Below are 26,184 nucleotides of genomic sequence, written 5' to 3' on the forward strand. Positions count from 1 at the left end.
CTATACCATGCTGGCTCACACTGCCTGTATGTTACTGTGTAAATGGCCTGAAAGGAGAAAATGTAGAAGTGATTCTTTGCTTCATTTGCTTTGCTTATTTTAGTTGTCCAGAGGAAGAAGGAAAAATGAGTGAGCCTGATGAAGATAGAAGAATAGCTGAAGCCAGATCAGCCAAAATCCAAAAATGTCAAGGTATGGTGCTTTTTTAGACATCCTAGATTAAATTTTACCATGGCAAGGATTCCAAAGAAATGTACAAACTAAGCTAGCATCGTTTCCCACTTTGAGAAAGCACGCCCTCAGGCAGGCTGTTCCAGCATGAAACTGTTTGAAATCAAAACCTGAAATGATGTCGCTTCTTGTTTTGACTTCAGCTAATTAGGATTTTTTTTTTTCTTTTTGGGCTATGTAGGTGATAATGATGATATTTAATGGAATTCCCAGGTTCCATAGTAGAAGCTTTATTAAATTTTGCTATAGAAGAACTAGCAATGAGGGAGAAAATAGATAGGTAGAATAAAAAGAAAGTAGTTTCAACTCTTAAGTAGTCTGTACTTGATACTCCTAATAATAAAATTTACTTGTGAGGACCCATGTGCCTTTCAACAACCAATGATGATAGATGTAAAACATAACATCTGGGAGAGATTTCCAGTTTACTCTTGACAGATAAGCTCTCAGCGGGTTATTCCTGTCTGTGGGAAGCTTGATAGGTCATGGGGAGGCTGTTATGTAAAGAGCATGCGAAAACTGTAACTCATTCTAGCCACAAACCCCAAAATAGTTATTTTCCACTTTAGTTACAATTTCTTTAAAAGTACAGATGGCCCTCTTTATTCACGGATTTTTATACACAGATTCAAGCATCCATGGCTTGAAAATATTTTTAAAATATTTCAAGTATCAAACCTTGATTTTCCCATTTTATATAAGGGACACCATTTTGCTATGCCATTTATTTAATGGGACTTGAGCATACATGGATTTTGTTATTCACGGGAGTTCCTAGAACCAAACCTCAACGGATAACAAGGGTCCACTATAATCAATTACTTTTATACTTCTTGAAAATGGTTTGAATCCTTAGTTGCTTTAAAAATAATGGATAATAATCATTCTATCATATGGAAAAGAAATAATTATTATAAGCTATGATGTATTATTACAGTAATCTTAAGTAACCAAGACCAGCAGATCTGTAACTGCTTGGAAGAGAAGCTGAATATTTATGCAAAACTTGGAGATATGAGTGGGTTTGAAGATGTTCATGTAGAACCACACCTGCTTATAAAACCTGACGCAGGAGAAACACCTCAAGTGGCCTCACTCCTTGCTGCAGCTCTTAAAGAAGGTAAGGCTGTGTCACTCAGTCACAGACATCTGTCACTTTTTCTAAGTGGAAGAAAACTGCACCTTTCTCAACTTGTTCACATTTTGCTCAATCTCTGACTCTTCTTCAGTGCTATTCTTCATTATTTTCTAGTACATACAGTATACCCATTGCCAGAGATTGTGACAACTCTTTTGGTCATGTTAGTTGCTTAAAACTGGAAGCAAGCTCTCCCCATCCTCTTCTTCTACGTGTGATTATTACTATGGATTTCTGCATTTTGTTGTTCTTGTGTACCTTCAAGTTGTTTCCAATTTATGGCAATCCTAAAGTGACCCTTTCATGAGGTTTTCTTGACAAGATTTCTTTGGATGAGGTTTGCAATTGCCTTCCCCTGATGCTGAGAACACGTGACTTGCCCAAGGTCACCCAGTGGGTTTTCATGGCCGAGCGGGGGATCGAAGTCTGATCTCCAGAGTTGTAGTCCAACACTCAAACCACTATGCCATGCTGTCTATCATATATGAATACATATAAGCCTCTTGCACAGGAGTGAGCAAATCTGAGAAATTGTATTTCAGGTTACTTGTACAGACTGCTTGCAGATAGTGTCTTTTTACCTTCACATCAAGAAATTTGGGATGCTTATCAAACACAAGTTGATGCAATTATTCCCATTTTCAGTAGTTGATCCACTGTGAAAACAATTTCTCTGATAATATGCAAACATGACTTAATCATTTGACAACTAGCAAGACATTCTTAAAAGAGATTTGTAATATCTTTTAAGACAAACTGATTTATTTTAGTACAAGGTTTCACAGAGTAAAATGTTTTTTTATAAGATACATATATACAAATTGGATTATAATCCATGAAAGATCATGGTAAAATAAGTCTGTCAGTTTTAAAGGTGTCTTAAAACTTGTTTATTGGTTATGCACAAACAAGATGACATGGGCTCTCCCTTTGAAGATCCTTAAAAAGTCAGTGTGAGGAGAAAGGAATACTTTCACTCCATCACCACTGTTTTGTCAGTATAAGGAAGAGCCAGAATGGTGTAGAGGTTTAAATTTTAGACTAGGACTCTGTGAGACAAGGGTTTAATCCTCACTTGGCCACAAAAACCCACTGACCTGGGCAGATCACACTATCTCAGCCTCAGAAGAAGGCAGTGGAAAACCCACACTGAACAAATCTTGCCAAGAAAAACTCATGGGTCTTTATTAGCTGGTAACAACTTGAAGGCACCCAACAACAATGTGCACTTATGCCTTGCTGTGACATCTGCAGACAAATAGGACTGATATAGATCAATCTTATTTTGTGACATAGCATATTTTAGGCAAAAGATTCAAGGGGACAGTCTATTTGTTAAATCTGTCTCACTGTCATATTTCTGCAACAAGCACTATTGCAAATTAACTATTTTGTCCACCTCAGAAAACCCTCCACAACCTTTCATATTCATTGGAATGTTCAGATCGCTACTTTATTGTTTTATCTAATTTTTGTGTGAATAACATAGCATTTTCCTCCTTGATATACCCCAAGCATATTAGTTGTGTGTGTGCACAAGACAGAAGAAGAATCCATTCTTCTAGTAGTGCCTGTTCTCCTGGCAGACAAGCACAATTGCATACCACTCTTGGAGGACAAAAAATAACCTAACTCAGAATGATTTAAATGTATACCTATAGGGTCAAACTAGACATTAAGATATACGTTCCTTGCAATTAACGTGTTTTTCCTCCTGCAGTGGGATTTCCTGACAGACACATGCCTCAGCAATTAGAAATTATGAATCTCCCGAAGTGTTTAACTTCCAATGAATACTCATAAAACAAAGCACATTCAATGCAAAATATGGAAGTGCAACCCACCCCATTTGTGGGGTTAGCTCTTTTAGATACGTACTACACATCTCATCTAATTTGAACCTCACCTTTTTTATCCAAAGAAGAAAAGAAAGTTCATTATAGCCATATCATAACTGATATAAGGGAAACAGTTAAATTCACAGATCCTAGGATGTACCCTAAGTTATTGACTTGAATATCGAAACTTTCATTCTTTCTGCAGCAGAAAGCCTCCACATGGCTGTAACATTATCACAAGTAAATGAAACAAATCATTCACCAGAAGAGAGTATTGGGGAACCTAGCTTGACAACCCTCAATGAAGCTGAAGACTGTGAATCTTTCATAGATTGTAAGTAAGACCTAATTATTTTAATCATAATTAAATGTATAATTACTATGCCTTCTAATTTATTCTTTTTTTAAAAAATGCAAAGGAAAACAGGATTGACAAACAACAACAACAACAACCTTCATATAAATCTCATAGGATGGGATTATCCAATATATTGCTACCCTGACATTAGTAATCTTTGTTATGAATATACTTAACTAAATAGCGTCTCCTGGCTCAGTCTCCCTGGTCCTGTTTTGATGGAAGTCTGTTCTCCTGTTGGTCAGGGTGCAGCAGACTGATGTTGCCACCCATCTCTCACCATTGATCTCAGGTGCAACAATGAGATGCAGTATTCCTGTCACAATTCCTCCTCACACCAAAGATCACTGGTGGGTGCTGCTTGTGCCTCGATCAACCAGAGAACAAACCTCTGATGCTAACAGCTGGACTGGGGAACTTTTATGATCATGGTAGTAGTACCATGATCGTGAATACATATGCTTTGTGAATATCAATCAATTACAGATTTGTAACTAGGTCATACATTTGTAACTGCAATACTGAGTTCTTGCCACAGTCAGTATTGATTACTATTTTGACAACAGTTGCAAACTACTGTTGATTATAAAAATGAATGAAATATACATCTATTGACTACAAAGGCCTTTTCATTTAGTCATGCCTTTGGTTCTCAACTCATGTAGCAGAACGTTTTAACAGGGCGTGCTCTGATTTTGGGCTGGTAGAAAGGCAGGATATAAATTATGTAAAGAAAAGAAAGGAAATAATAGTGTTCCACAAATTCTAATTAGACATCTAACTTTGGTTTTGAGGGAGAAAGATAGGTAAAATGGGAAAGCCAAGAGTTGAATCCAGAATGATTTCATCAGCTATATATAATGTTTTGCATGACTGATCTCCTTTCTTTGGTTTTGATGATTTTGATCACCAGCTGCAGAACAAAAGGCAAAGACAGAGCTTTGTGATTCAGATGTTTGTGATGGAAACAATGGGATAGAAACTGATATGCTAGACCAGGTACTATACTTGATATATTTCTTTTTAATGTAATTGAGGTACACTGAATCTGTGATGTACATCCAGTCCTTTCCCCATAGTTATTTTCATATACTCCTGCTGAACTGTCTGTCTTCTTTTCCTCAATACTTTTTATCAACCAAGCATTAAAAAACAACATACATAACCATACTACATTGGTACCATGCAAATGTTTAAATGTTATACAATAAGCTCACCAGGAGATGGCAGTCTGCTTCTACAAAAGGGCTAACAAAAGTTTGTGTTTGTAGGAAGGAAGTACATGCTGTACTGCTTCAGCCCAAACTGAGGTAAGTTAGTTTTTTTTACATTTCATTTCATTAGTGTTACTTGCTTTAAACACACTATATTTTGCAATCCTGAAAAAAAAAGCCTTTCTCTTTTTTTCCATCCTAGGTTGTACAGACCATCCAAAATTTAACCCGGCTCTTGTACAGCATACAGGTGATAATAGCTTTGTATTTGGAACCTTAAAGTAGCTTGCCAATTTTTCAGACATATAGTAGTTATTACATACATGCAGTCATATATCTATGGATAAAACTCTTCCTCTGGATTTTGTCTTTTTTCTTAGAACAGACAGCCAGATCCCATCTTTAGTATACAGAAGCCAGAAAATGCCTGCACACTGATTTCATGCTAGCCACAGCATATAGTGAGGAAAGCTGCTCATGTCTAGGCTACCTCTGACTATCCAAGGGGCTTAGTGTAGTCATGTACCATGTCCAAAAACCAGGACATGTGGCCAAGCAACATCAGAGTGTGGTCAAGATGGACAGATATATTAATAAGGAAGAATACAAGTTAGGAGATGCTGCAGCACAGTGGCGTTCCTACACTGGGTGACACCCAATGCAGGAGGTGGAGCTTCCAGAAGGTGGGGCTTCTGACCCCAGACCTCCAGCAGGGCTTCTGTGGGGTGGGAGTTCTGGCCCTGGTCTTCCAGCAGGGTTTCCGTGCCCCCCCCCCCCCGGCTATGTCCCTTGGCCAATTATATAACTGTGAGCTTGCATAAGGAATTTTTTTTCTTTGCCATTTGTACAAATGAACTTTGATATGGATGGAAAATGATGCTGTTTTTTATCCTGATGTAAAGGCAGCCTTAACCATCCAGGACACTCACATCGAGATCCACAAGTTGCTTCTTCAGGAACATGAAAGATCCTCCTGGAGCCTCAGTTCTCGCAGCCCCTCCTCCCTTCTAGAGCAAGAAAAACAACGGAACTTCAAATCAAAGGAGGAACTAGCCAATATCCAGAAGCTTCAGCACCAATTTCAGCAAGAGCAGCAGCGGTGGCACCGCGAGTGTGAGCAACGTCAGCAGGAGCATGAGAGGAGAGAGAGCCTATTGCTGGAGAAGGAGAAGGACTGCCTGAACCAAGAAGAGTTGCTTTGCAAAAACCGGGGAGAGCTGGATGTTCAGCTGCAGGATTACCAGCAGAACTTGGAGAGACTCAGGGAAAGCCAAAGAATGGTGGAGAAGGAGCGGGAAACAGTCAAGCTGCAACAAAGGATCTTACATCATTGGAAGCACAGCCAGCAAAATAGTCTTCCTGTGGAGTTCCCATTGGGAAACAACGAGGTATGCCGTATTTTCACCAGAGTAACATTGTTTGGTATATCTAGCATACTGCATATAATCTCCTGCTGGATCTCCCTCCATAAGCCTCTTGAGTAGAGGTGGGCAATACACCTGGAGCTCTTTCACACTACACAGTTATATTAATGTTATTCCACTTTAACTGCCATGATTCCGTCCTGTGGAATCCAGATTTTTGTAGTTTGGTAAAGTACGACTGGAGCCAGTGTGGTGTAGTGGTTTGAGAGTTGAACTATGTATTGAACTGTGACTCTGGAGACCCTAGGTTTGACTGCCTGCTCAGTCGTGAAACCTACTGAGTGGCCTTGGGCATGTCACCTGCTCTCAGCCTCAAGAAGGAAATGGCAAACCTCATCTGAACAAAACTTGTCAAGTAAACCCAATGGTAGGGTTGTCTTAGGGTCACCATAAGTCGGGAAAGATGCACAACACACACATGAGGTGCAACTGCTCTAGCTGAGAATTTTAAATACTCCTCCCTAAACTGCAAATTCCAGGATTCTGTAGGACTCCGTGGGATGAAACCGTGGCAGTTAAAGTGGACTCCTAGCACTGTATTTGTATAGTATGAAATGTCCCATGGTCCCCTTACACCCATTTTTATGTGGGCATTTGGTGCACAATGATGGCAACTCAAAACTTACATTGAAAGAAGCCTCTTCACTTGAAAACAAGCCATGAACAAGGTATATCTGGTACACAAGGTATACATTTCAGACTTTCAAAATAAGGTAAATAAAGTACACATGCTGTTTTAAAACCATTTTTGCTGGGGCAGCAATGGGTTATATTGTTCCTTGTGTGAACAACTGGGTCAATCTGTTTCCTTTACTTCTGAAAGTTGCCTGCCCCTGCTTGCTATCTGGGAGTGATGGAAGATGGAAGTTGTAGTTCAAACCATCTAGTAAACACTGGACTAGAAAAGACTGCCCTCAAGGAAAACAACATACTATATTACCAATGTGTTCTCACTGGGAAATGAGACAAAATATAGATGCAACACAATTGGAGAACCATTTCACCCATTGGAGCAATTGCTACATTGCCCAAGAGAAGAAATTTGACCTAGTTTTGAATACTGAACTAAGATATTTTTTGTTGAAATGAGCCTGTTTTGAACTGTCTACAGCTTGCTATCAAGATGTATGTTTTATTTCACCTTGCACTATATTCTCTTAATGCCAACATGGCAGTAAATGTGTTTTCCATCTAATTTTCCCCATTTGTTGAAATAATTATGAGCTGCTTATATGTCCTTTTCCTTTTTGTGTTCAGATCATGAGACACTATCAGTCGGACAGTTTTTGTGATGAGAATTCAGTGCTCATAAATGAAGCCATAGTACAGATGTCATTAAACTGTCTCAACAGATCAAATTCAACTATAGTTTACCAGGACAGTGAGCATAGTATAAACCTGCCAAATTCAGGTTTATCAAGGACTACTGAAAATCAAGTCAACCTCAACATGGACATTGCTTGTCCACAAATGTTCACTGATGATCACTCAAAATGCACGGCTTTCAGTCATCATACATCTTCCTCCAGTACAAACCACAGAGATGCTTCTAACAATCGTAAGTTCTGATTTACTCAGATATATCTTAAAAAATCAGACATAAGTAAGAGACAAGGAACAGAATTGGGGATGTATGTCAGTTGTCTAGTAGATAAGTTGTCTAAAGCAAGTTTCTGCTAATGACACCCAGCTTTTCCTTTCCTTGTCCTTGGGGTTGGCTGGGGCTGTGCAAATGTTGGACCAGAGCTTTAATGGTGTAATTTTCTGAAGAAAAGCCAGTAAACTGAAACTGAATCCTGTGGAATGGTAGTTTGTGGATCAGGAAATTGGATAAATGACTTGTACTGGATAGGAATGCAGACCCACTGCAGAAGCAGCTGCATAACCTGTGAGTTCTCTTAGATCCAGCTTCACTGCTGGAGGCCAAGGTAGCCTTCTAGAGGTTGCAATGGTTGCTATGGGTACAGGAAGCCATAGTAGTTCATGTATTGATTACTTCCCAATTAGACTACAGTGTGGTTTATGAGAGGCTGCCTCTGAAGATGGCTCAGATGCTGCAGTTAATGCAAAATGTAGCAGCTAGCTTGGTGACTGGGTCATCCTACCAAAAAACATGTAACACTAGATTTAAAGGCATTGTAGTGGGTCATGTGTTTCTGGCCAAAGTGAAAGACGCTAATGATAACATTTAAAACAGTCACCCACTTGGGAGCTAGACACTTGCTCTATGCTTGCCTGAAGACCGAGATCTGCTGGAAGGACACTCCTTTATATTCTCTCCAATTCATTATGATATAAAAATGGACTTCCCTGTTGTGGCACCCTAGTTGTGGCATGCTCTTTGATTAGAGGGCAATTAATTCCAATTTGGATTCATTTATGGAAACCTTTGGAGTCTGATGGCTTTGTATAATTGGTACCTGCACATGATTTTAACTGACTGAGCTGTTTTAATTTAATTAATTAGTTTAATATGTTTTAGAGTGGAAATAATATTTTACCATTGTACATTTTAAATTGCATCAGATTGTTTAAATTGATGTGATTGCATTACAGATGAGGATACAAATATTATGGCAATACCTTTGTTCTTGTTAAGTGCCGTTAGGTTGCCTTCAACTTCTGGTGACCCTGTAAATGGGAAACCTTGGAACCTCTCTGTCATCAATAGCCCTATTCAGGTCTTGCAGACTCAGGGCCATGGCTTCTTCAGAGCATACCCAATTTTTTAAAATTTATTATTTTCTTTTCTTATATGCCTCCTTTCTCCAAATATAGGGGCTAATTTTTCCATTTCCCTTTGCTTTCTCAGATCTTGTGGAAGAGGTCTCTTCTTCCTTTTTGTTGTCACATTCTGTTTCTCTGAATTTATTATTATAGTATTTCTCCTTCTCCCTCTGCACAAGTTGTTGAAGGTTTGCATTCAAGATTCTTTCTCTATTTCTGTTACCTTTTATTTTTGATATTAGTAGCTAATAGTCTGTGCCACATTCTGCTCCTGGTCTTGTTTTTTCAGAGAGAATGGAGCTTGTCCATCTTCTACTTTCAATTGTGTAATCTATTTAATTTCTATATTGGCCATCAGGTGATGTCCACATTTATTGTTGCTTCTTGGGTTGCTAGAATAATGTATTTGTGATGAACAAAATGTTGGCCTTTCATCAGTCTTTCTCTTGCATTATTTCTTGATCCTAGATCAAATTTTCCTACAATCTTTGATTCTTTGATTGTTTCCTATTTTTGCATTCCAATCACCTATGATTAACAAGTCCTGTTTTGGTGTGTGATCAATTTCCTCCTGTACTCCAACATAGACTCTTTCAATTTCTTCTTCATCTAGAGCAGGGGTAGGCAACCTTTTTGGGCCGGGGGCCGGGTTGCTGTCCCTCAGGCGACTGGGGGGCCGAAGCCGGGGGTGGAGCTTCCACCCTCCGGGGGCGGGGCCGCATGCCAGGGGTGGAGCTTCCACCCTCCAGGGCGGGGCCGCATGCCGGGGGTGGAGCTTCCACCCTCCAGGGGCGGGGCCACGTGCCGGGGGTGGAGTTTCACCCTCTGGGGGCCAGGCCTCCCCATCTTTGTAGGCCCCTGACGGGGCCCCAGGCCCTGTCAGAGGCCGGCAAAAAAGCCTCTTGGAGGACCCCAGTGACGGCACCGGGCCTCCTGGAGGCCGCTGCCGCCACTGGAGCCCTGTTGGAGGGCGCCACCGACGGCGTCGGGCCTCCAGGAGGCCCGCTGCCGCTGCCGGAGCCCTCGAACAGGGCTGCGACAGCAGCATTGGACCTTCTAGGGGCCCGCTGCCACCGCCGGAGCCCTGTTGGAGGGTGCAAGCGACGGCATCGGGCCTCCAGGAGGCCCGATGCCATCGCCGGGGCCTTCGAACAGGGCTCCGGCGGCTTCAGCAGGCCTTCCAGAGGCCCGATGCAGCCGTCAGAGCCCTATTCAAGGGCTCCCTCGGCCGCATCAGGCCTCCTGGAGGCCGAAGTCTCGCGTGACCTTGTTTGAGGTTGCGCGAGACTTCGCCTCTGGGCGCCGCCATTTTGGGCGAAAAAATAACGGCGCCCATAGCTGCAATAAGCCGCTCTGGGCGCCGCCATTTTTTCGCCCAAAATGGCGCCGAATTCTCGCGCGATCTTCTTTGAGGTTGTGCGAGAGTTCGGCGCCATTTTGGGCGAAAAAATGGCAGTGCCCAGAGTGGCTTATTGCCGCTATGGGCACCGTTATTTTTTTGCGCAGCGGCGGCAGCAACCGCCCCCGGGTCCACAACGAAGGCCTCCGGGGGCTGGATCCGGCCCGTGGGCTGGAGGTTGCTGACCCCTGATCTAGAGCGTAAGCTGGGATTAAGGTTTTATTTATGAGTTTTTGCTGAAGTCCTATTGACAAGCTTCGATCAGACTTTGCATTATATCCTTTGAATACTTTTGCTACAGGTCTTCTCACTATAAATGCCACTTCATTTCTTCTTAGTTTTCATTTCTCGAGTAAAACATAGTGTAATCATCTGAATTAAAAAAAATCATTTCTGTCCACTTTAGCTCACACCCCAAATATTGCAATGTTTATATGTTCCATTTCTTGTTTTACTATGACTAGCTTCCCCTTATTCATGCCTCTCACAGTTCATGTTCCTATAATATATGTTATTATTATTATTAAACTTTATTTATATAGTGTTGTAGATTTACACGGTGTTGTACATACATTAAAAAAAATCGATAAAAATGAAACCTGCCAATAGTGTACATTCTACAGGATAAAAACAAAATACATATAAAACAGTAATACAAGATAGAATCAGATAAAATAAGCAGGCAACAAATTAAAAACATCAAATATCAAATATCAAATCAAATATCAGATAACAGTCAGATAAATGATCACACAATGCCTGGGAACGCTTCCCTGAACAATATAGGGATGAGCCATGTTCGTGGGGGAAGAAGGTTCCAGGAGTGAGGAGCAGCAAGTGAGAAGGGACGAATCCAGGATGGGGCAGTGGAGATCCTAGGCTGGGATAGCAGACCTTGACTACCAGAACGGAGGGTACGAATGTGAGGAGAAAGAAGTTCAGATAAATAAGAAAGGGCCAGCCCATGCAGGGCTTTAAAAGTCAACAACAAAAGCTTATACTGGATATGGAGGGGAAAGGGAGGACAGTGAAGGTGCAACTTTGGACTTCTCTTTTGCCTGTGAATCTGTCAACAGCTGAATGTCCTTTTGGCATGAATTCAGTTGTGATATTAGGCACTGAGTACTTGTAGTAGTCCTCTGTTGTTGAGTGCCCTTCATCCTAGGAGTTTCATCATCTGACACCATCTCTTGCTTCAATTTGGATTTTCTCATCATAGGGTTTTTGTGGCAAAAGATCTTCAAATGGAGGTTTACCGGTGCCTACCTCTGCACCGTACTAACAAGTGTTAACTATGATTCCAGTGCTGTTATATCTGAGAAATCCTCCATGAGTGTCACCACCCCTTGCTCACTGCTGCAGCTGCTGCTCAATAGCTTTTTGGCACATTTAATCTGACTCCTTAGCAAAAGGCTGTCTGATATGGTAGAGCACACTAGCAATACTGCTGCGATCAACATAGCCTTGTGTCTCACAGGAGATCACAGTCTCACCACCACAGAAAAGTAGTATTGTTGTTGTTGATTCATGCCTTCAAGTTGTTTCTGACTTATGGTGACCCTAAGGCGAATCTACCAAGGGGTTTTCTCGGGCTGAGAAGACTTAACAACAATTTCATCCTAAATCCTACCAAGGAATGTGTTCTGTAATGTGCAAAAAACTCAGTGGGCTCCCAGGGCTGAGCTGAGAACTGAACCCCAGTCTCTAGCATCCAGGTTTTATACTCAAACCACTACACCACACTGGCTCTAGCAATATAAAAGTTTCTAGTCCTTATAGCTATTGAAGTTGCATTAATCCCATGACTTCTAACATCTGGAGAAAAATTAAAAACTTTAGAAAACAATGGTTTACAGCCAAAATGTGGTGACACAGCAAATTTTTGTGAAAAAATACCCTTTTTGTGCAAAACAATATGCTTTTCTGCAAACAAAATTCTCACAAAAAAAATCTCAAAGTGCATCAGATCATCATAAATGCATAGAAACTCTCCTAAGGTTTATCTAAGGCGAGATTTTTAATTTTTTTTTTATTTGGAAATGCTTCATTCTTGCAAATGACAGTGAAAAAAGCAATGATGTACAACCATTCTGTTCAAAATACAAAATGAGAAGAAAAAGAAAAAAAGTACATTGCCTTAGGTGGCAATATTGTTACTTGTAATTTTTTATTCTCAAGCTTTGCATTTGGGACATGATCTGAGAGCACCCTACTGATGCTAAGCAGGTCTTGGATTCTTCATTACCCAATATGGAGAGTGCTTAGGAATTTATGGATGTTGTTTTGAGTTTTAAGATGGATGGAAGGGGAAATAAATAAATAATATGGAGGTAATATTATTCAGTCTGGGAAAGGGATTTGCTGTTGTGTGCCTTCAAGTTGATTCTGACTTATGGCAATGATGACTCTAAGGGAAACTTATAGCGACACTATCACAGGATTTTCCTGGCAAGATTTGTTCAGAGAGAGCTTAGAATTAATCCACTAAATGGCTTCCAGGTTTTCCAAACACAGTGTGTTCTTCACCCTTCCATGTAAAGAAACTTGTGATAAAATCCATGTATGTAGGGGTTTTCATTGTTTTCCTAACCAGCACCCTCTTTCTCGCATCACTTTGTGACTATGTTTCAAGCTCAGAAGTGTGTGGTGAGGTTGCTTGTTGTTTGGGGTTAAAAGGGGAAAGCCTTTCTGCAGATATTGTTGAAGGATTGTAACTATGGGGTACATCATTTAGAATTTAAAGGAAAATAAATTAGTTGTTGATTTCATAGCAAATTGCTGGTTTAGGTACAGGAACTTTAGCAAGAACCTCAGGCAGGTTCCCACAAATGTACAGCTGAATACTTGATCTTACATGCTTTACAATAAAGGTGTGTCATTTGAGAGGAGAAAGAAAATGACTGAAAGAAAACTGCATTCAGGCCGGGCTAATTGATGTCTTCTTTTGTGTGAATAAATTAACAGCCTGTCAGGATAATTAGAAACAGGAAGGAAATGAAGTCTTGAAAACTGAATAAATTCTTTTCAACTGTCATGTCAGGCTAAAGGCTCAGTGCAGTAACCAGATATGCCTTGTACTGAAAGTTAATATTATCCACAGATAAACTGTAGAAACTCATACTACTTAACTGCCAAATGAGCAAGCATACCTAATGAAACAACATTCTACTGTTTAGATGTGTCACTGAAAGTCTCAATTGAAGACATCAGGTATAATTTGTTGAGTAGACAAGGGCTTTGCTGTGTCACGGTGGGCTTTGGAATCCTAGGCTTCCCAGAAAATGGCTCATCCTTGCTGTTCTTCTGTCAGCAATGATGATGATGGTGATGATGATGATGATTACAAGCTTTTAGAATGAAGGTTTTTAAGGAAAGGGCTTTTAAGAGAGTACTGTCTTGTTGTAAACAGTAATGTTTTTAAAGTGCTTTGTGTCCTTTCCAAGTGTGTTTTAAACTGTTTTATTATATTTAATATTTTTTTCTATTTTAATGTTGACCTTTTAATATAACTATATTGGATTTGTATATTGCACTTGTCAGGTGTCTTGAGTTTCAATTTTGGGGAAGTTGTGGGTGATGGTGGTGATAGTAGTAATAATAATAATAATAATAATAATAATAATAATGTGGAAAAATATTCCACACAGCTTACCTTGGAGATAACACAATGTGCGGGGAATTGGAATGGTTGACCAACAGTATGTGGTCTCTTCCAGCACTAAGATTCTGCCGTCAGCTAGCATCAACTATGTTCTCCATTCCTCATGTAGCAGCCATGCAAGTTTAATAAAACAGGAAGACAAAGGGCAGAATCCTTTTAATGATGTGTGCATGTAAGTGTGGCTTATGCACGTGTTCTGTCTGTTTTGGATATGCATGGTGCTATTCTGTAGCCCTTTGCACAGTGTCCAAATGCTTCTCTCCCCACAACTGTTAAGCCCTGGAAGGGGCTGCTTTTAGTGTACACTATATCAGTGAGGAGAGAAGAAAAGGGACAGGCAATGTAACCCCAAGGAGAAGGGATAGGAGAGTGTACCTGATTTGTGAGCAAGCTCCCATTTCCTTTCCAAACATATACCAACTAATACGATTCACAGTTTCTCTGAAATCACTGTCATCATTAGGAATGCTGCTGTAAACATATTTGGTTCATTGAGAATTTTTTAAAGGTCACTGGCACATACCACATCAATAAGTCCTATATTTGGTTAAGGTGCCAGAAGCATTTCAAAACCCATGAGATGATAATCCAAATTCTTCTTCCATGAACTTTCTAGTTCTAATTTATTTCTCATTTCTTCTTTTTAAAACCCTTTGAAAATTGGAAAGATCAAAGTTGCTCAGGAAATCTATTTGGCATAAGCCCTATTAAAAGAGCAAACGTTGTTGGTAAGTGTTATATTGCTGTTTTATTCCCTGTGGCTAACCTAAATGACTAGATGAAGGAATTTCTGTGAGGGTTCTTCATGAATTAATGGATTAGCATCAAATATTGGATGCCCTAAAATGAATACCCTATACAGTTTTGTTTGCTGAATCTCATTCTCAATTAATGTGACAATTATTTTTCCCCTCCATGCTGGTACTGCACTGTCATGATTTAATTCATTTTGTCATCTGTTTTAAACAAATGGGAATATTATTCCACAAGAGATCATTTCCCTGTGATTCACTTCCACTAAGAATCATGCAAGTGATGCTTCAGCACAGATGAACATGGAACTTAGTATACTGTGGTCTGACACATGGCTCAAATTTACCATTATTAATTAATAATTTAGAGGGATATCCATTCCGCTCTACATGCAGCAACAATGCTGTCAGACAGCATGTTTACCTGCAAATCTGAGTACTGCTCATATTTTGAAAAACCAAACATATGGCTTTGAACAAAAATATTTTTCACACAAAAGCAATGGCATAAGCTTCAGACTCTATAGTCCATGGGGGGAGAATACTGAATGCTTCAATGTAATCTAATGGTGGACCTACGTTGTTGAGCTGCCCATCAGTGTGCAGCATTCTAAGAGAGTAATGTTTTAGGGTCCAAGGATGTAATCTGAAATCCACATTCAATTTTGGAGAAAGGAGGGAGGGCTGTGGGAAGACATTAAACCTCAGATTCCTCCTTACACTGCTGAAGTTATTTAAATACTGGAAGAGCAAACCACATGGAATACCTTGCTATCATGTCCACTCTGGCAAAGGCCCATCATTCTAGACCTATCAAGGTTCCTGGATTGTCCAGTCTTGTGTCACTTCTCCATGCCTGGCAGTCCCCTGGAGGGTTCTGGTCATCCTACACTGATGTTAGACATACAACCCCTTCTTTCTCCTGCCACAGGGATGCAAAGTCCCAGGTCCAACAGCAAATACTTGCTGCAATCTGCAAAAATGCTCGGTTAAGCTTTATTGTTAACAAATTGTTTCATATATTGCAAAAGTGGTTCTGAATCTTTCTAGCATAGGGACTGCCAATACTTGTTCCACATTATATGATAGGTATGGTTTGCTGTAAGTATAATGTAGTGAAGCCTGAAGGCATAGTCTTCTGTAAAAATTGACTTACCATGTTTCCACTGATTTAATTGGTTTGCTCTTGTTGGAACTAGCAATGGGATTTAGGCCAGTATATTTATAGGATCCACAATATTTTCTCTATAGTGGTTGGAGGATTGGAATATGTTTTATCTCACAGCAAAACCCAATCATAGATAATTGGGGTCTCTGAGAAAGGAATCACATGGATTCAAATTCATCTAGGTGTGACTCAGGCCTGTTACAGACTGCCAAAATAAAGCTGCTTCGGGTCTCTTTGGAGGTATGCTATTTAAATGATGCATGGGTCCTAAGAGTCCGGAGGTTGCACCAAAGCCACACTCCATTCCTAAGCACTGGAGTGCAGCTTTGGTGCAGCTTCTGGATTCTTAGGATGCATGCATCATTTAAACAGCATACCTCCAAAGAGACCCGAAGCAGCTTTATTTTGGCAGTCTGTAACAGGCCTCAGAGAGAATGATAGATATTAGAGAGGGTGTCTAGATTGCCCTATGATGAGTGATTTAGGGAGCTGGTGTTTAGTCTGTAGAAGAGAAGGTTAAGAGTGGCATGGTAACCATGTTTATTCAAAAGGATATCGTATGGAAGAAGGAGGAAGCTTATTTTGTGCTGTTCCAGAGACTAGGACACAGAGCAATGGATTCAAACTACAGGAAAGAGATTCCTGTACAATGAAGTACCTGAGATTAAGAGCTGCTCAACAGTGGAATATGCTTCCTGAAGAGTGTGATGGCGTCTCCTTTAAAGATTTTTAAATAGAGGGTAGATGGCCATCTCTCAGGGATGTTTTGATTGTGTATTCCTACTTGACAAGGGGTTGAAATGGATGGCCCTTGTAGTCTCCTCCAACCCTTATGATTTTATGAATCTTGTTATCACATCTTGATTACAATTTGGAAGAAATTACTCTTGTAGGCTACCCGTCTGCCTATTCTAGATCTTTCTGAATCTTTGTAAACTTTTGATTCATTGCTGTTTTGCCCTTTAGATACTTATTGTTATCATAAAATATGACAGTTTTGAGACCAATGAAAGTAAGATTCATCTTACGCAGAAGGCTACAGGGAGATTGTTGGAAACAAGTTGTACAGAAGCAATTTCTGATCAAGCAATAAACTCAGATTGTTATTAGGATAGGAGTTATGAGAGTTTATTTCTCAGATATGACACATTTAATGGGTGCAGGCCTGACTTTTTAAAATAGTTTATCAAAGTTTTATGCACATTTCACAGTGCACTTTAGAACTTGGAACAGCTATACAGTGAATAAATAATTCACCCTAATGGCTGGGGAAACCCATTGTGGACTATGAAATTTTAGAAAATAGCAAGTAAGCACACACAATAAAAATCACAATACTTAGTCACAAATTGTACTTCGCTCATTTTAATTTTTAAAAATGCAACTCAGTTTCAATTATTTATGACAGTATTTTAGGATGTACCAGGAAGTGCTCTATTGTCTACAGTGAAAACTAATAAAGAAATTGGGTGTAATCCACCAACAAAGACCTAAGCAAATCTCCCATTGACTTCAGTACATTTAACTGTGTTGGTTGCGAAAAACTGTTGTTTTGGGGTATCCACACTGTTCTCAGTAGACCCCTTCAGGGTTGTTTTGAGAACTGAGGACAATATAGTGGGCCCATGGTATTCACTGAGGTTTGGCTCCAGGACACCCCATGGATACCAATATCTGTGGATGCTCCATTAAATACATTAGTATAGCAAATTGGGTGTCCTTTATATAAAATGGCAAAATCAAGGTTTCCTGTAATTTATATATTTTTTGAATATTTTCAAGTTGTGGATGCTTGAATCTGTGGTTAAAAATGCCTGGACACAGAAGGCCAACTGTACCTTTATTTCTATCCACAGTTCCACAGTGTGCAAGCTTTCAATGTCATCTACCTGGAGACACCAAAAGTGACATAACAACAATTTTTCATTAATATAAAACACATATAAATCCATTATAGAATTAAATTAATAAAATCCTTATAAAATGGAAATAGACAGAAGCACAAATGCACTAACATTGGTACAAAATTAAATCACTGAATTTGTTAATTGCACATCAGTGCAAATCTTCATCAACACCATTATTTAAAAAGCAACTTTGGAGAGCCTTTTTTAAAAATCAAAATCAAAATCTCAGACATGGAAGAGAAAGAGACTGAAACGTTCTCTTTTCAACCCCGAGCCTAAAAATTATTCCCCATGGCAGAGTGTCTACAGAAGAAAAAGTTTGCACACCAGTTACATTGACACTATTAATACCATGTCTGCTTTAATTCAGCATTACTTTAAACTGTCAGATCTAACAATTGCACCTTCAGAAGAGGGCATATGATCAGTTCTTTCAGCATCATAGATCTTCCATCACAGATACTGGAGTTTATCACACTAAAAGTTATGCAGTTCAGATCCAGGGTGACTCCTGGTTCAGCAGTGCGAATTCACATCGTAACGTGAATGTTTTATCACACTTGGTTGCCTTTCCGTTACCCTTCCAAATCGAGGGGGAATCGAATCCAAGGCAAGTCACGTGATGCAGATTGATGCAAAGCGGTGTGAGTGCACATTGTATTACCACACTGGTGAATACCATGCAGATTCAACTTGATTCAAATTGGGACCCTTGTGCATGCTCAGTGGGGCTCTGAACGCATCCTGAACCTTTGCACTTCTGGGGTGAAGAAGGGAGCCTGGTTCCACTTTCATGTGAATGCTAGCCTCACGCGAATGACAGCTGTACCTTTCTTCCTCCCTTCTATTTTCCCATCCCTGGCAGCCAAATTCAAAAGGGTCCTCCATGTCAGAGCCCCCATCCATTTCAGCCTCATCCACATCTATTCTCCTGTCATTCTCCTCATCTGTTTCAGCCACATCTATATCTATCCTCCATGTCAGAGCCCCAATCCATTTATTATTATTATTAAGGAATTATTATTATTATTCACTGTAAAATAATCAGTGTAGAAGCTGCAGGTTTACTTGGAAGTAAATCCTTTGGATCTGAAGGAGACCCATTTTGGAGGACTGCAGAAATGATCCGGTTTCCCTTATTCTCCATGCTCCCTAAAATACCACCTCCCTGAATCCAATCTACTCTCCTTCCCTTTGTAACAGTTGCCTTCTCTTAGGTTGCATCCGCACTAGGGAGATAATCCAGCTTAACTCCACTTTCACTGTCCTGGCTCAGTGCTATGGAATTTTGGGAGTTGGAGTTTGTTGTGGGGCCCTTGGCTCAAGGCAATGGAATTCTGGGAGCTGGGGTTTGTCACTCCCCCTAGCCTCCGATGGCCCCCTCCGTTGCTCCCATCTCTCCCCCCAGCCTTCTGTTTCATTCCCTCCATCCTCCTTCCGAGCAACGGAAACAATTGTAGCAAAATTGCAGTGCAGCATCATGGGAAATTTGCGTCTTTGGAGGTTTTGGGGGGTTTGTGTACCAGGAGGGAGGCAAAGTTGCATTCCACACCAGACCAATTCGGAGTGAAATTGAAGTGAGCTTGAATGTGAATTCTGTGAATTCGCTTTTGTACCGAAGTCACCAAAACGAGGAGTCACTTTGGAGTCACTGCGGAAGTGCCACCGAAGGAGCTCCCATAGAAATGAATTTCGTTTGATAACACATTCACGTTATGAGATAAATCTGCATCGTTAGACTCACATTTACGTCGGATCTGAGCTGCAAAATCTCCCAAAAGCTCCATGTGATATACTCCATTGTTGACATTAATGACAAACATGCTCAGTTTCTATCAGATGGGGAAGAACATACATTTTCAAGAATCCTTTGTATGCCAAGTGGCAACAAGTGCAGTTCTCCATTTAACTAGGCCATGGAGGTTCCTTGACTTCTGATTGACTTTAAAGCTAGTGACATCACCTGGGTCATTAATGTTTATCACACTATACCCTTAAAGTGCCACAATTCCAGTTTGACTCCTCTAGCTGCCTCCTATTGCATTCTGGGATTGGCAGTTTTAAGGAGGGGTATTTAGAATTCTCAGGCAGAGAAGTTCTCTGCCTGAGAATTCTAAATACCCCTCCTTAAAACTGCCAATCCCAGAATGCAACAGGAGGCAGCTAGAGGAGTCAAACTGGAATTGTGGCACTTTAAGGGTATAGTGTGATAAACATCATTGACTCAGACTTTGGAATGGACTTTAGTCAGTGATGTGTGTGTGTGGGGGGGGAGGTTTGGAGTGCATCAGGTGACAACTCAGAGAAAGGGTTATACCTAGTTGGACCCTCCTCCCCCTTCAGCTGTCCAAATTGGTAGCAGCAACCTAAGGATTCCACGTTCTGCCTCCTTCATTCTTTTTTCTTTTTAAAAAAATCAGAAAAGCCAGTCTAATAGGTAAACCTTGGGTATCACATAGCATTAAAATGATTCCCCCACTTCTACCATGATAAATGTTCCTTTTTTATTATTCCTTATTGGAGTCCAGCTGTGATTAATGAGCTGGAAAAGAAGCAATCCAATAAAATATGTGTTCATTGTTAAATGCATGGATACCAATTGGACCAAACTTCAAAGCTTAATAGAAAGGCAACTTCATAGAGACTCTTGAGTAAGCTGAACTGGGAAACCAACAGGCCATATTCCATGCTAAGGTGAGGCTAAAGGTGAGTTGCTTTTCCATATACATCCCCACATAATAAAACCCCTCTTTAAATTAGTGTTGCTTGCTTTCACTGTGTTGATGAAATACACATTTTCTTAAAACCCATCTCCTGAGTCCCTGTAGAGTCACTTATAATTTTTGTAGTGAGGAAAGATTGGCTCAAGGCTATATTTTTGGAACTTGAAAGGCTCTGGTCTGTTTCTTTTAACAATTGCTATGGGATTTAATTGCTTATTGCACTTCCTCCCCAGTACTAATGGTATCAAAATCTATAGCAATCATTGGATATAAAATAAAAGTGTCAAAGCTTGTATAATGTGAGTAGATTAAGGATTTTAAAAGGCAATTAATGCATTTTTTTAAAAAAAAGGTACATTTGATCCGATTGCTGTCAAATTTCAAATGCTCTCTGACTACTGAGTCACTCCACAGACTAATAGTCTTGTTTATTGCAATGCAAGAGCATCTATTTTTTAAAAAATTATTTTTCTTTGTTCTCGCTTATATCTCCTACATCTCCTACTCCAATCAGTAGCAAGATTCTAGCCTGCCTGTCTTCCTTTTGTTCATTTGTTAAATGGATAAAACAATGCAAGAGTGATAAGATAAGTGGTAAGATGGAAAAGTTACCATATATACTCAACTATGAGTTGACCTCATGTATATGTTGAGGGAAGATTTGGTGGTAAAAATTTTAGATTTTGCCATGGCCCGTGGATAAGTCAAGGGTAAAACTTGGAGGCTCCTTCAGTGTGTGTATGTGTGGGCAGAGCAAGAGAGATTCTAATTAGGCCTTTTTATTTCATCATTTCAACTTTGCTTTCACCCTTCACTATGCAGACAGCATCCAGCAAGGGTAGGAGAAGAACTGTTTGTTTTTAAACTTATAGACCAGTATATACAGTACTCCTCTTGCTATACAGAAGGAGTGGAAAATGTGTGGCTCTCCAGATGTTCTTGGACTGCAATGTCGAGCAGCTCTAACCAGTTTTGAGTAGTGGGAGCACTGTAGTTCAGTGACAAATGGAAAAGCCACACAATTCCCACTGCTGCACTGCACACACACACACACACACACGGCCCTAGGGCTACTCTTAATGTATGAATTCATGTAAAAAGTGCATGCATACATGCTTGTATTCCTGTGTTCCTAAATGATATGCGTACTTTGGATCAAGAACCTACCATCACAGTGTGCCATGGAGTGTTCACTCTACACACTTTAAACCAAGGGGATATTAGGGACAGGGCAGAGGCCAGTGTTTGGATCAAGGGAAACAGATTCTTGTTATACAAAATAAAGAGAGCTACTTAATCTGCTACTTTGGTATAGAATGAACTAGATAAGCACTGTGCATTAGAGACCAGCCACTTGCATGACTGAAACTCTGGAGAAGAAAAAGGCAAAGAGCAGAGGGAGGCAAAAACATGCACATGCACAAAACAGGGTTGTGGGTGGTACTAGGGAATCTGGAAGATGTTCTAAGAGGCCTGTTTCCAATATGGTATGTATGTGATAGGGACACAGAGGGGTGCAAAGGGAGCAGCATTAAGTTGGAGCTCAAGGAGCGATGACTGAAAAGATTTTTGGATCAAATGAAAATTTCATGCCTTTGGGAAGGCACTGCTCTCGTTTGCCTCCCTGTCACTACAACCTTTGTGTGGTTGTTAGCAGCTAGGGTGATCTCCATTGCCCTGCAGTTCCCTCAAAGAAATTGTTGATGTTGTCTCTTATATCAATTCTGCAATTTTGCTGTTTCCCCTGGAAAAAGGAGGATTCCTCTATTTCCTTGCTGAACGAGAATTAATACTGGCGTGGTGATCCTTCTTCTTTCTGTATTTCTCAGACATGACCCTTCTTGAAGCAAGGGAAAAGATGTACTAGTAAGGAGAAGGAATAGTTTGTTTCTTACTCAATATTTGCAGTTAAGATGTCATTCAGGTTGACTACACCAAACAGTGCATGAGAAAAGAAAATATCTTTTGTAGTGGAGAAATAACTCCTGGGGATTGTTCAGTACCATGGGGAAAGGATATAAAAAAAGACAGGAAGGCTCTAGGCTCCCAAGCTCTCTCTCTCTAGTTGCCTTTCATAAAACTGAGGGCAATATTTCAAAAATAGAGTCAGCATGGTGTGGTGGTTTGAGCATTGGACTAATACTCTGGAGACTAGAGTTCAAATCATCATTCAGCCACGGAAACTCACTGGATGACCTTTGGCAAGTCACCCTCTCTCATCTTTTTGTTTGTTTGTTTGTTTGTTTTATATGCCGCCTTTCTCCCTGAAGGGACCCAAGGTGGCTCACAGATTTTAAAACATTGCAATAAAAATTTATAACAGTTAAAATAATCTAAATAGTATAAAATTACATTAAAATATAACAAGTTAAGAAGCAATACATATGCTTAATATAACAATCCCTGTGGCATGCTTATATTTTAAACACTTGCTTAAATAAAAAGGTCTTGGCCTGCTGTTGAAAGGCAAGCAGGGAGGGGGGCAGTCTAGCCTCTCATAGTCCAGAGGGTGGGAGCAGCCGCCAAAAAGGCTTTCTCTTGTGTCCTCACCAAGTGAGCCTGGGATGGTGATGGGACCAAGAGAAAGCCTTCCCCTAATGATGTTAGTGTATCTTTAGAGGAAGGCAAAGGTAATACCCCTGCCCCCCCCCCCGGAGCCAATCTTGACAAGAAAACCCTGTGAAAGGTTCACTATAAGTCAGAAATGTCTTGATGGCACACAACAAGAAATTTGAATGTCATAAGAGTTCCCAATCAAGGTCATTTGGATCCAAAACATACTGCAGTTTGAGATCACTTTAACTGCCCTGGCTCAGTGCTAGGAAATCCTGGGAACTGTAGTTTTCTGAGATGTTTAGGGGTGAAACAGAAGCACCCGATGGGGCAGCTTGGAGCCACCCCATTTAGGCTGGATTGGGGTTGTGGCAAACAGATGTGCAGCCCCAATCTGGCCAGCTTCTGCCCTCAATAGGAGTGGGGAAATCTGCTCCTATTTCAGGTGGACAAAAGCTGCCCCTTAACCTTCAGAGCCAGTTTTTCACTGGCTTTGAGGTGTGTGGCATCTAAATGTGATGCCCCCAAGTCACTCGGAAGCCACCCAGCATGTAAAAAAGCAATGCATATTCTCAATACAAAAATCCCTGTGGCATGCTTGTGACTTGGGGCCATGGCACATGTAAACACCACACTCTCTTGAAGCCAGCAGAAGCTGCCAGTCTGTTTCAGCCCATAGCCTTCTCTGTCAGAGAGCTCTGGTGCACAATAAACTACAATTCCCAGGATTCCCTAGAACTGAGCCATGGCAGTTAAAGCAGTCTCAAACTGGATTATTTCTGCAGTGTGTTTTGGACCATGTTTTGTTTGCAGCTTGTTCATTCATTTTATTTTATTTTGCACTGATGGGTTATATTCAGCTCATAATCAACTGAATGAATGAATGAATGAATGAAGGTTTATTTATATACCGCCGTTCCAATGATCACGGCGGTTAACAATAATAACAAAGCAATAACAATACATTATATAACATAGGAACCCCCCAAGATAAAACCATACAACATCATAAAAGCCATCATTCATTCCTAACTTAAGACCAATAAAAACATCAATAAAAGCCCCTAGCTAAAACACGATCAAACATCATTACAGGAGCAGATAATTCAGGACATGGTAGGGAAAGCTTGCCGAAACAAATGGGTCTTCAAATTCTTCTTAAAGGACTCAAGGGAGAAGGCTGAGCGGAGCTCGATAGGGAGAGAGTTCCAGGACTGCGGGGCAGCGACTGAAAAAGCCCTCTGCGCTGTTATTACCAATCTCGTCACAGGAACTCGCAGAAGTTGTCTCCCTCCTGACCTGAGAACTTAATGGGTGGAAGACAGGGAAGATAATTTCAGAAGTCAAGCTAAACTTACACATATGATACATTTGTGTACATGAAATGTACATATGGGAATAATGAGGTAGTACCCACTGTCTTTACTGCTATACATAACTTGTATAGGTTGTAAATACTCTGGATGAGATCCTTTATTAGAGGCTACAATGCATAACTTTACTATAACAGAGCTGCATCACTGGTATGATACAGAACCATATTAGTAAATGGTAATTACGTGCAATGGAGCACAGTACAACATGTCACACTGTGCAACAGAAGTTTCCATTGCATACTTGGGGCTCTCATTGTGAAACATGTCCCATTGTGTATTGGAACAGATTGTGAAATGGGACAGTAGTGCAACAACCACCCTATCTGTGCCATTTGCACAGTGATCCCAGTGTTGTAGCTGTATCTCTACTTCCTTCCTAAAATATGAATGTTGCACAAGGTTTATTTTTATGTGAGCATAGGTAAGTTTATGATGATGCAAATATCTAACAGGATGCCAGTCTCTGACTGATTTTGAACACTGTCAAAAACTGTTCTCTTGGTCAGCTTTACAGTTTGGATATGTTAGTTTTACACAATATGGCCAGCAGAGGAAGGAAGGCATTGTGACACATTATCCCTGGAACATATGGGGGAAGAGAAAGAAATTGAGAAATGGGGTAGGAGTATATAATTACACACACATTGTAAGTTTCTAATAAATGAAAAAGACTTTCTCTCCAGTTGAAAAGTCATGACTTGGAAGAAGCAAAATAAAAATGCTACAGTTGTGTGAAGAAAATAACAAAATTAATGTAGCTTTGAATTGACATGAAAGCCAATTATTTTTTATAGACTGTGATATTTTAAGAGTTTCCAAAAATGTGCCATCTGTTTAGTGTGAATTTTTTTTTTTTTTTTTTTGGTAAAAGGTTGTTTATTGCCAGACTGCATTCATTTTGATATTAGTTGTAGATTTGGCTCAGAAACTTGACTTTCTAAAGACATCATTGGTTAAAAAAAAAAAAAGGAGAACAAGCATGGTGCCTTAAGAAAAACACACACACACACACACACACACACACACACGCTTAGGTTCAAAGCAGAGCATATCAGCCTGTCAGTACATCTGGCCTATACAACTGCAACCTGCCAGTGTGTGTGTGTGTGTGTGTCACATGGTGGAATGCTCATCCACAAGAAATAAATTAAGGCAGAAAAGTATTAGAAAATTGAAAAAAAATAAGGCATAAAAGTATTAGAGAGGAGCTAGACCAGAACTCTAGTTTTTGTGTGGAAGAATATTCAGTCGTGTGACAGTCTGAAGTGGTGCAGACTCCCCATGGGTTTATTATCTCAATGAATGCCTCTGAAATCTGTCTATGCAGACTCTCACATGAACAGCTATATCACATGCAGTAGGGGACCCTGGTTGCACATCTGCATTGCTGAGAGATGTTACTGTTTTGAACTATAACTCTTTAGAATCTCCCTGCCAGCATGGAGTGATGGCTGGTTAGAAGTAAATCTACTCTGGGTTTTAGTCTGATCCTCCCACGAGCACGAGTCCCATTACTTTCAATGGGGCTTGAGCATACACGGTTTTTGTTTTATGCTGGGGGGGGGGGGACGGATCCCCCGCATAAAACAAGGCCGCATTGTACCTATTACATCACTGTTAAAAATGAAGAGCTTTTCAGGAAAAATAAAAATAAGTACTCGGCCCTTCAAATAAAATGTACAGGAATTCAGACTTTTAAGAGCTAATTCCCTAAC

At 40.3% G+C, this 26,184-nt stretch overlaps 1 protein-coding gene across 1 annotated transcript in view; it reads left to right on the forward strand.

The window, feature by feature from the left end:
* The window catches only part of ARHGEF28 (Rho guanine nucleotide exchange factor 28), a 207,083-nt gene that overhangs the window by 160,432 nt on the left and 20,467 nt on the right, over positions 1–26,184 (forward strand). The window contains exons 28-35 of the mRNA XM_089494184.1: positions 104–192; positions 1,169–1,351; positions 3,413–3,541; positions 4,479–4,564; positions 4,837–4,875; positions 4,982–5,029; positions 5,682–6,167; positions 7,461–7,761. Coding sequence (XP_089350310.1) covers positions 104–192; positions 1,169–1,351; positions 3,413–3,541; positions 4,479–4,564; positions 4,837–4,875; positions 4,982–5,029; positions 5,682–6,167; positions 7,461–7,761 — 1,361 coding nt within the window. The remainder of the gene's footprint in view (positions 1–103; positions 193–1,168; positions 1,352–3,412; positions 3,542–4,478; positions 4,565–4,836; positions 4,876–4,981; positions 5,030–5,681; positions 6,168–7,460; positions 7,762–26,184) is intronic.

This window comes from Sceloporus occidentalis, unplaced genomic scaffold, assembly GCF_023333645.1.
Source record: "Sceloporus occidentalis isolate IW3139 unplaced genomic scaffold, rSceOcc1.0.p SCAF_1, whole genome shotgun sequence".
Taxonomy (NCBI): Eukaryota; Metazoa; Chordata; class Lepidosauria; order Squamata; family Phrynosomatidae; genus Sceloporus; species Sceloporus occidentalis.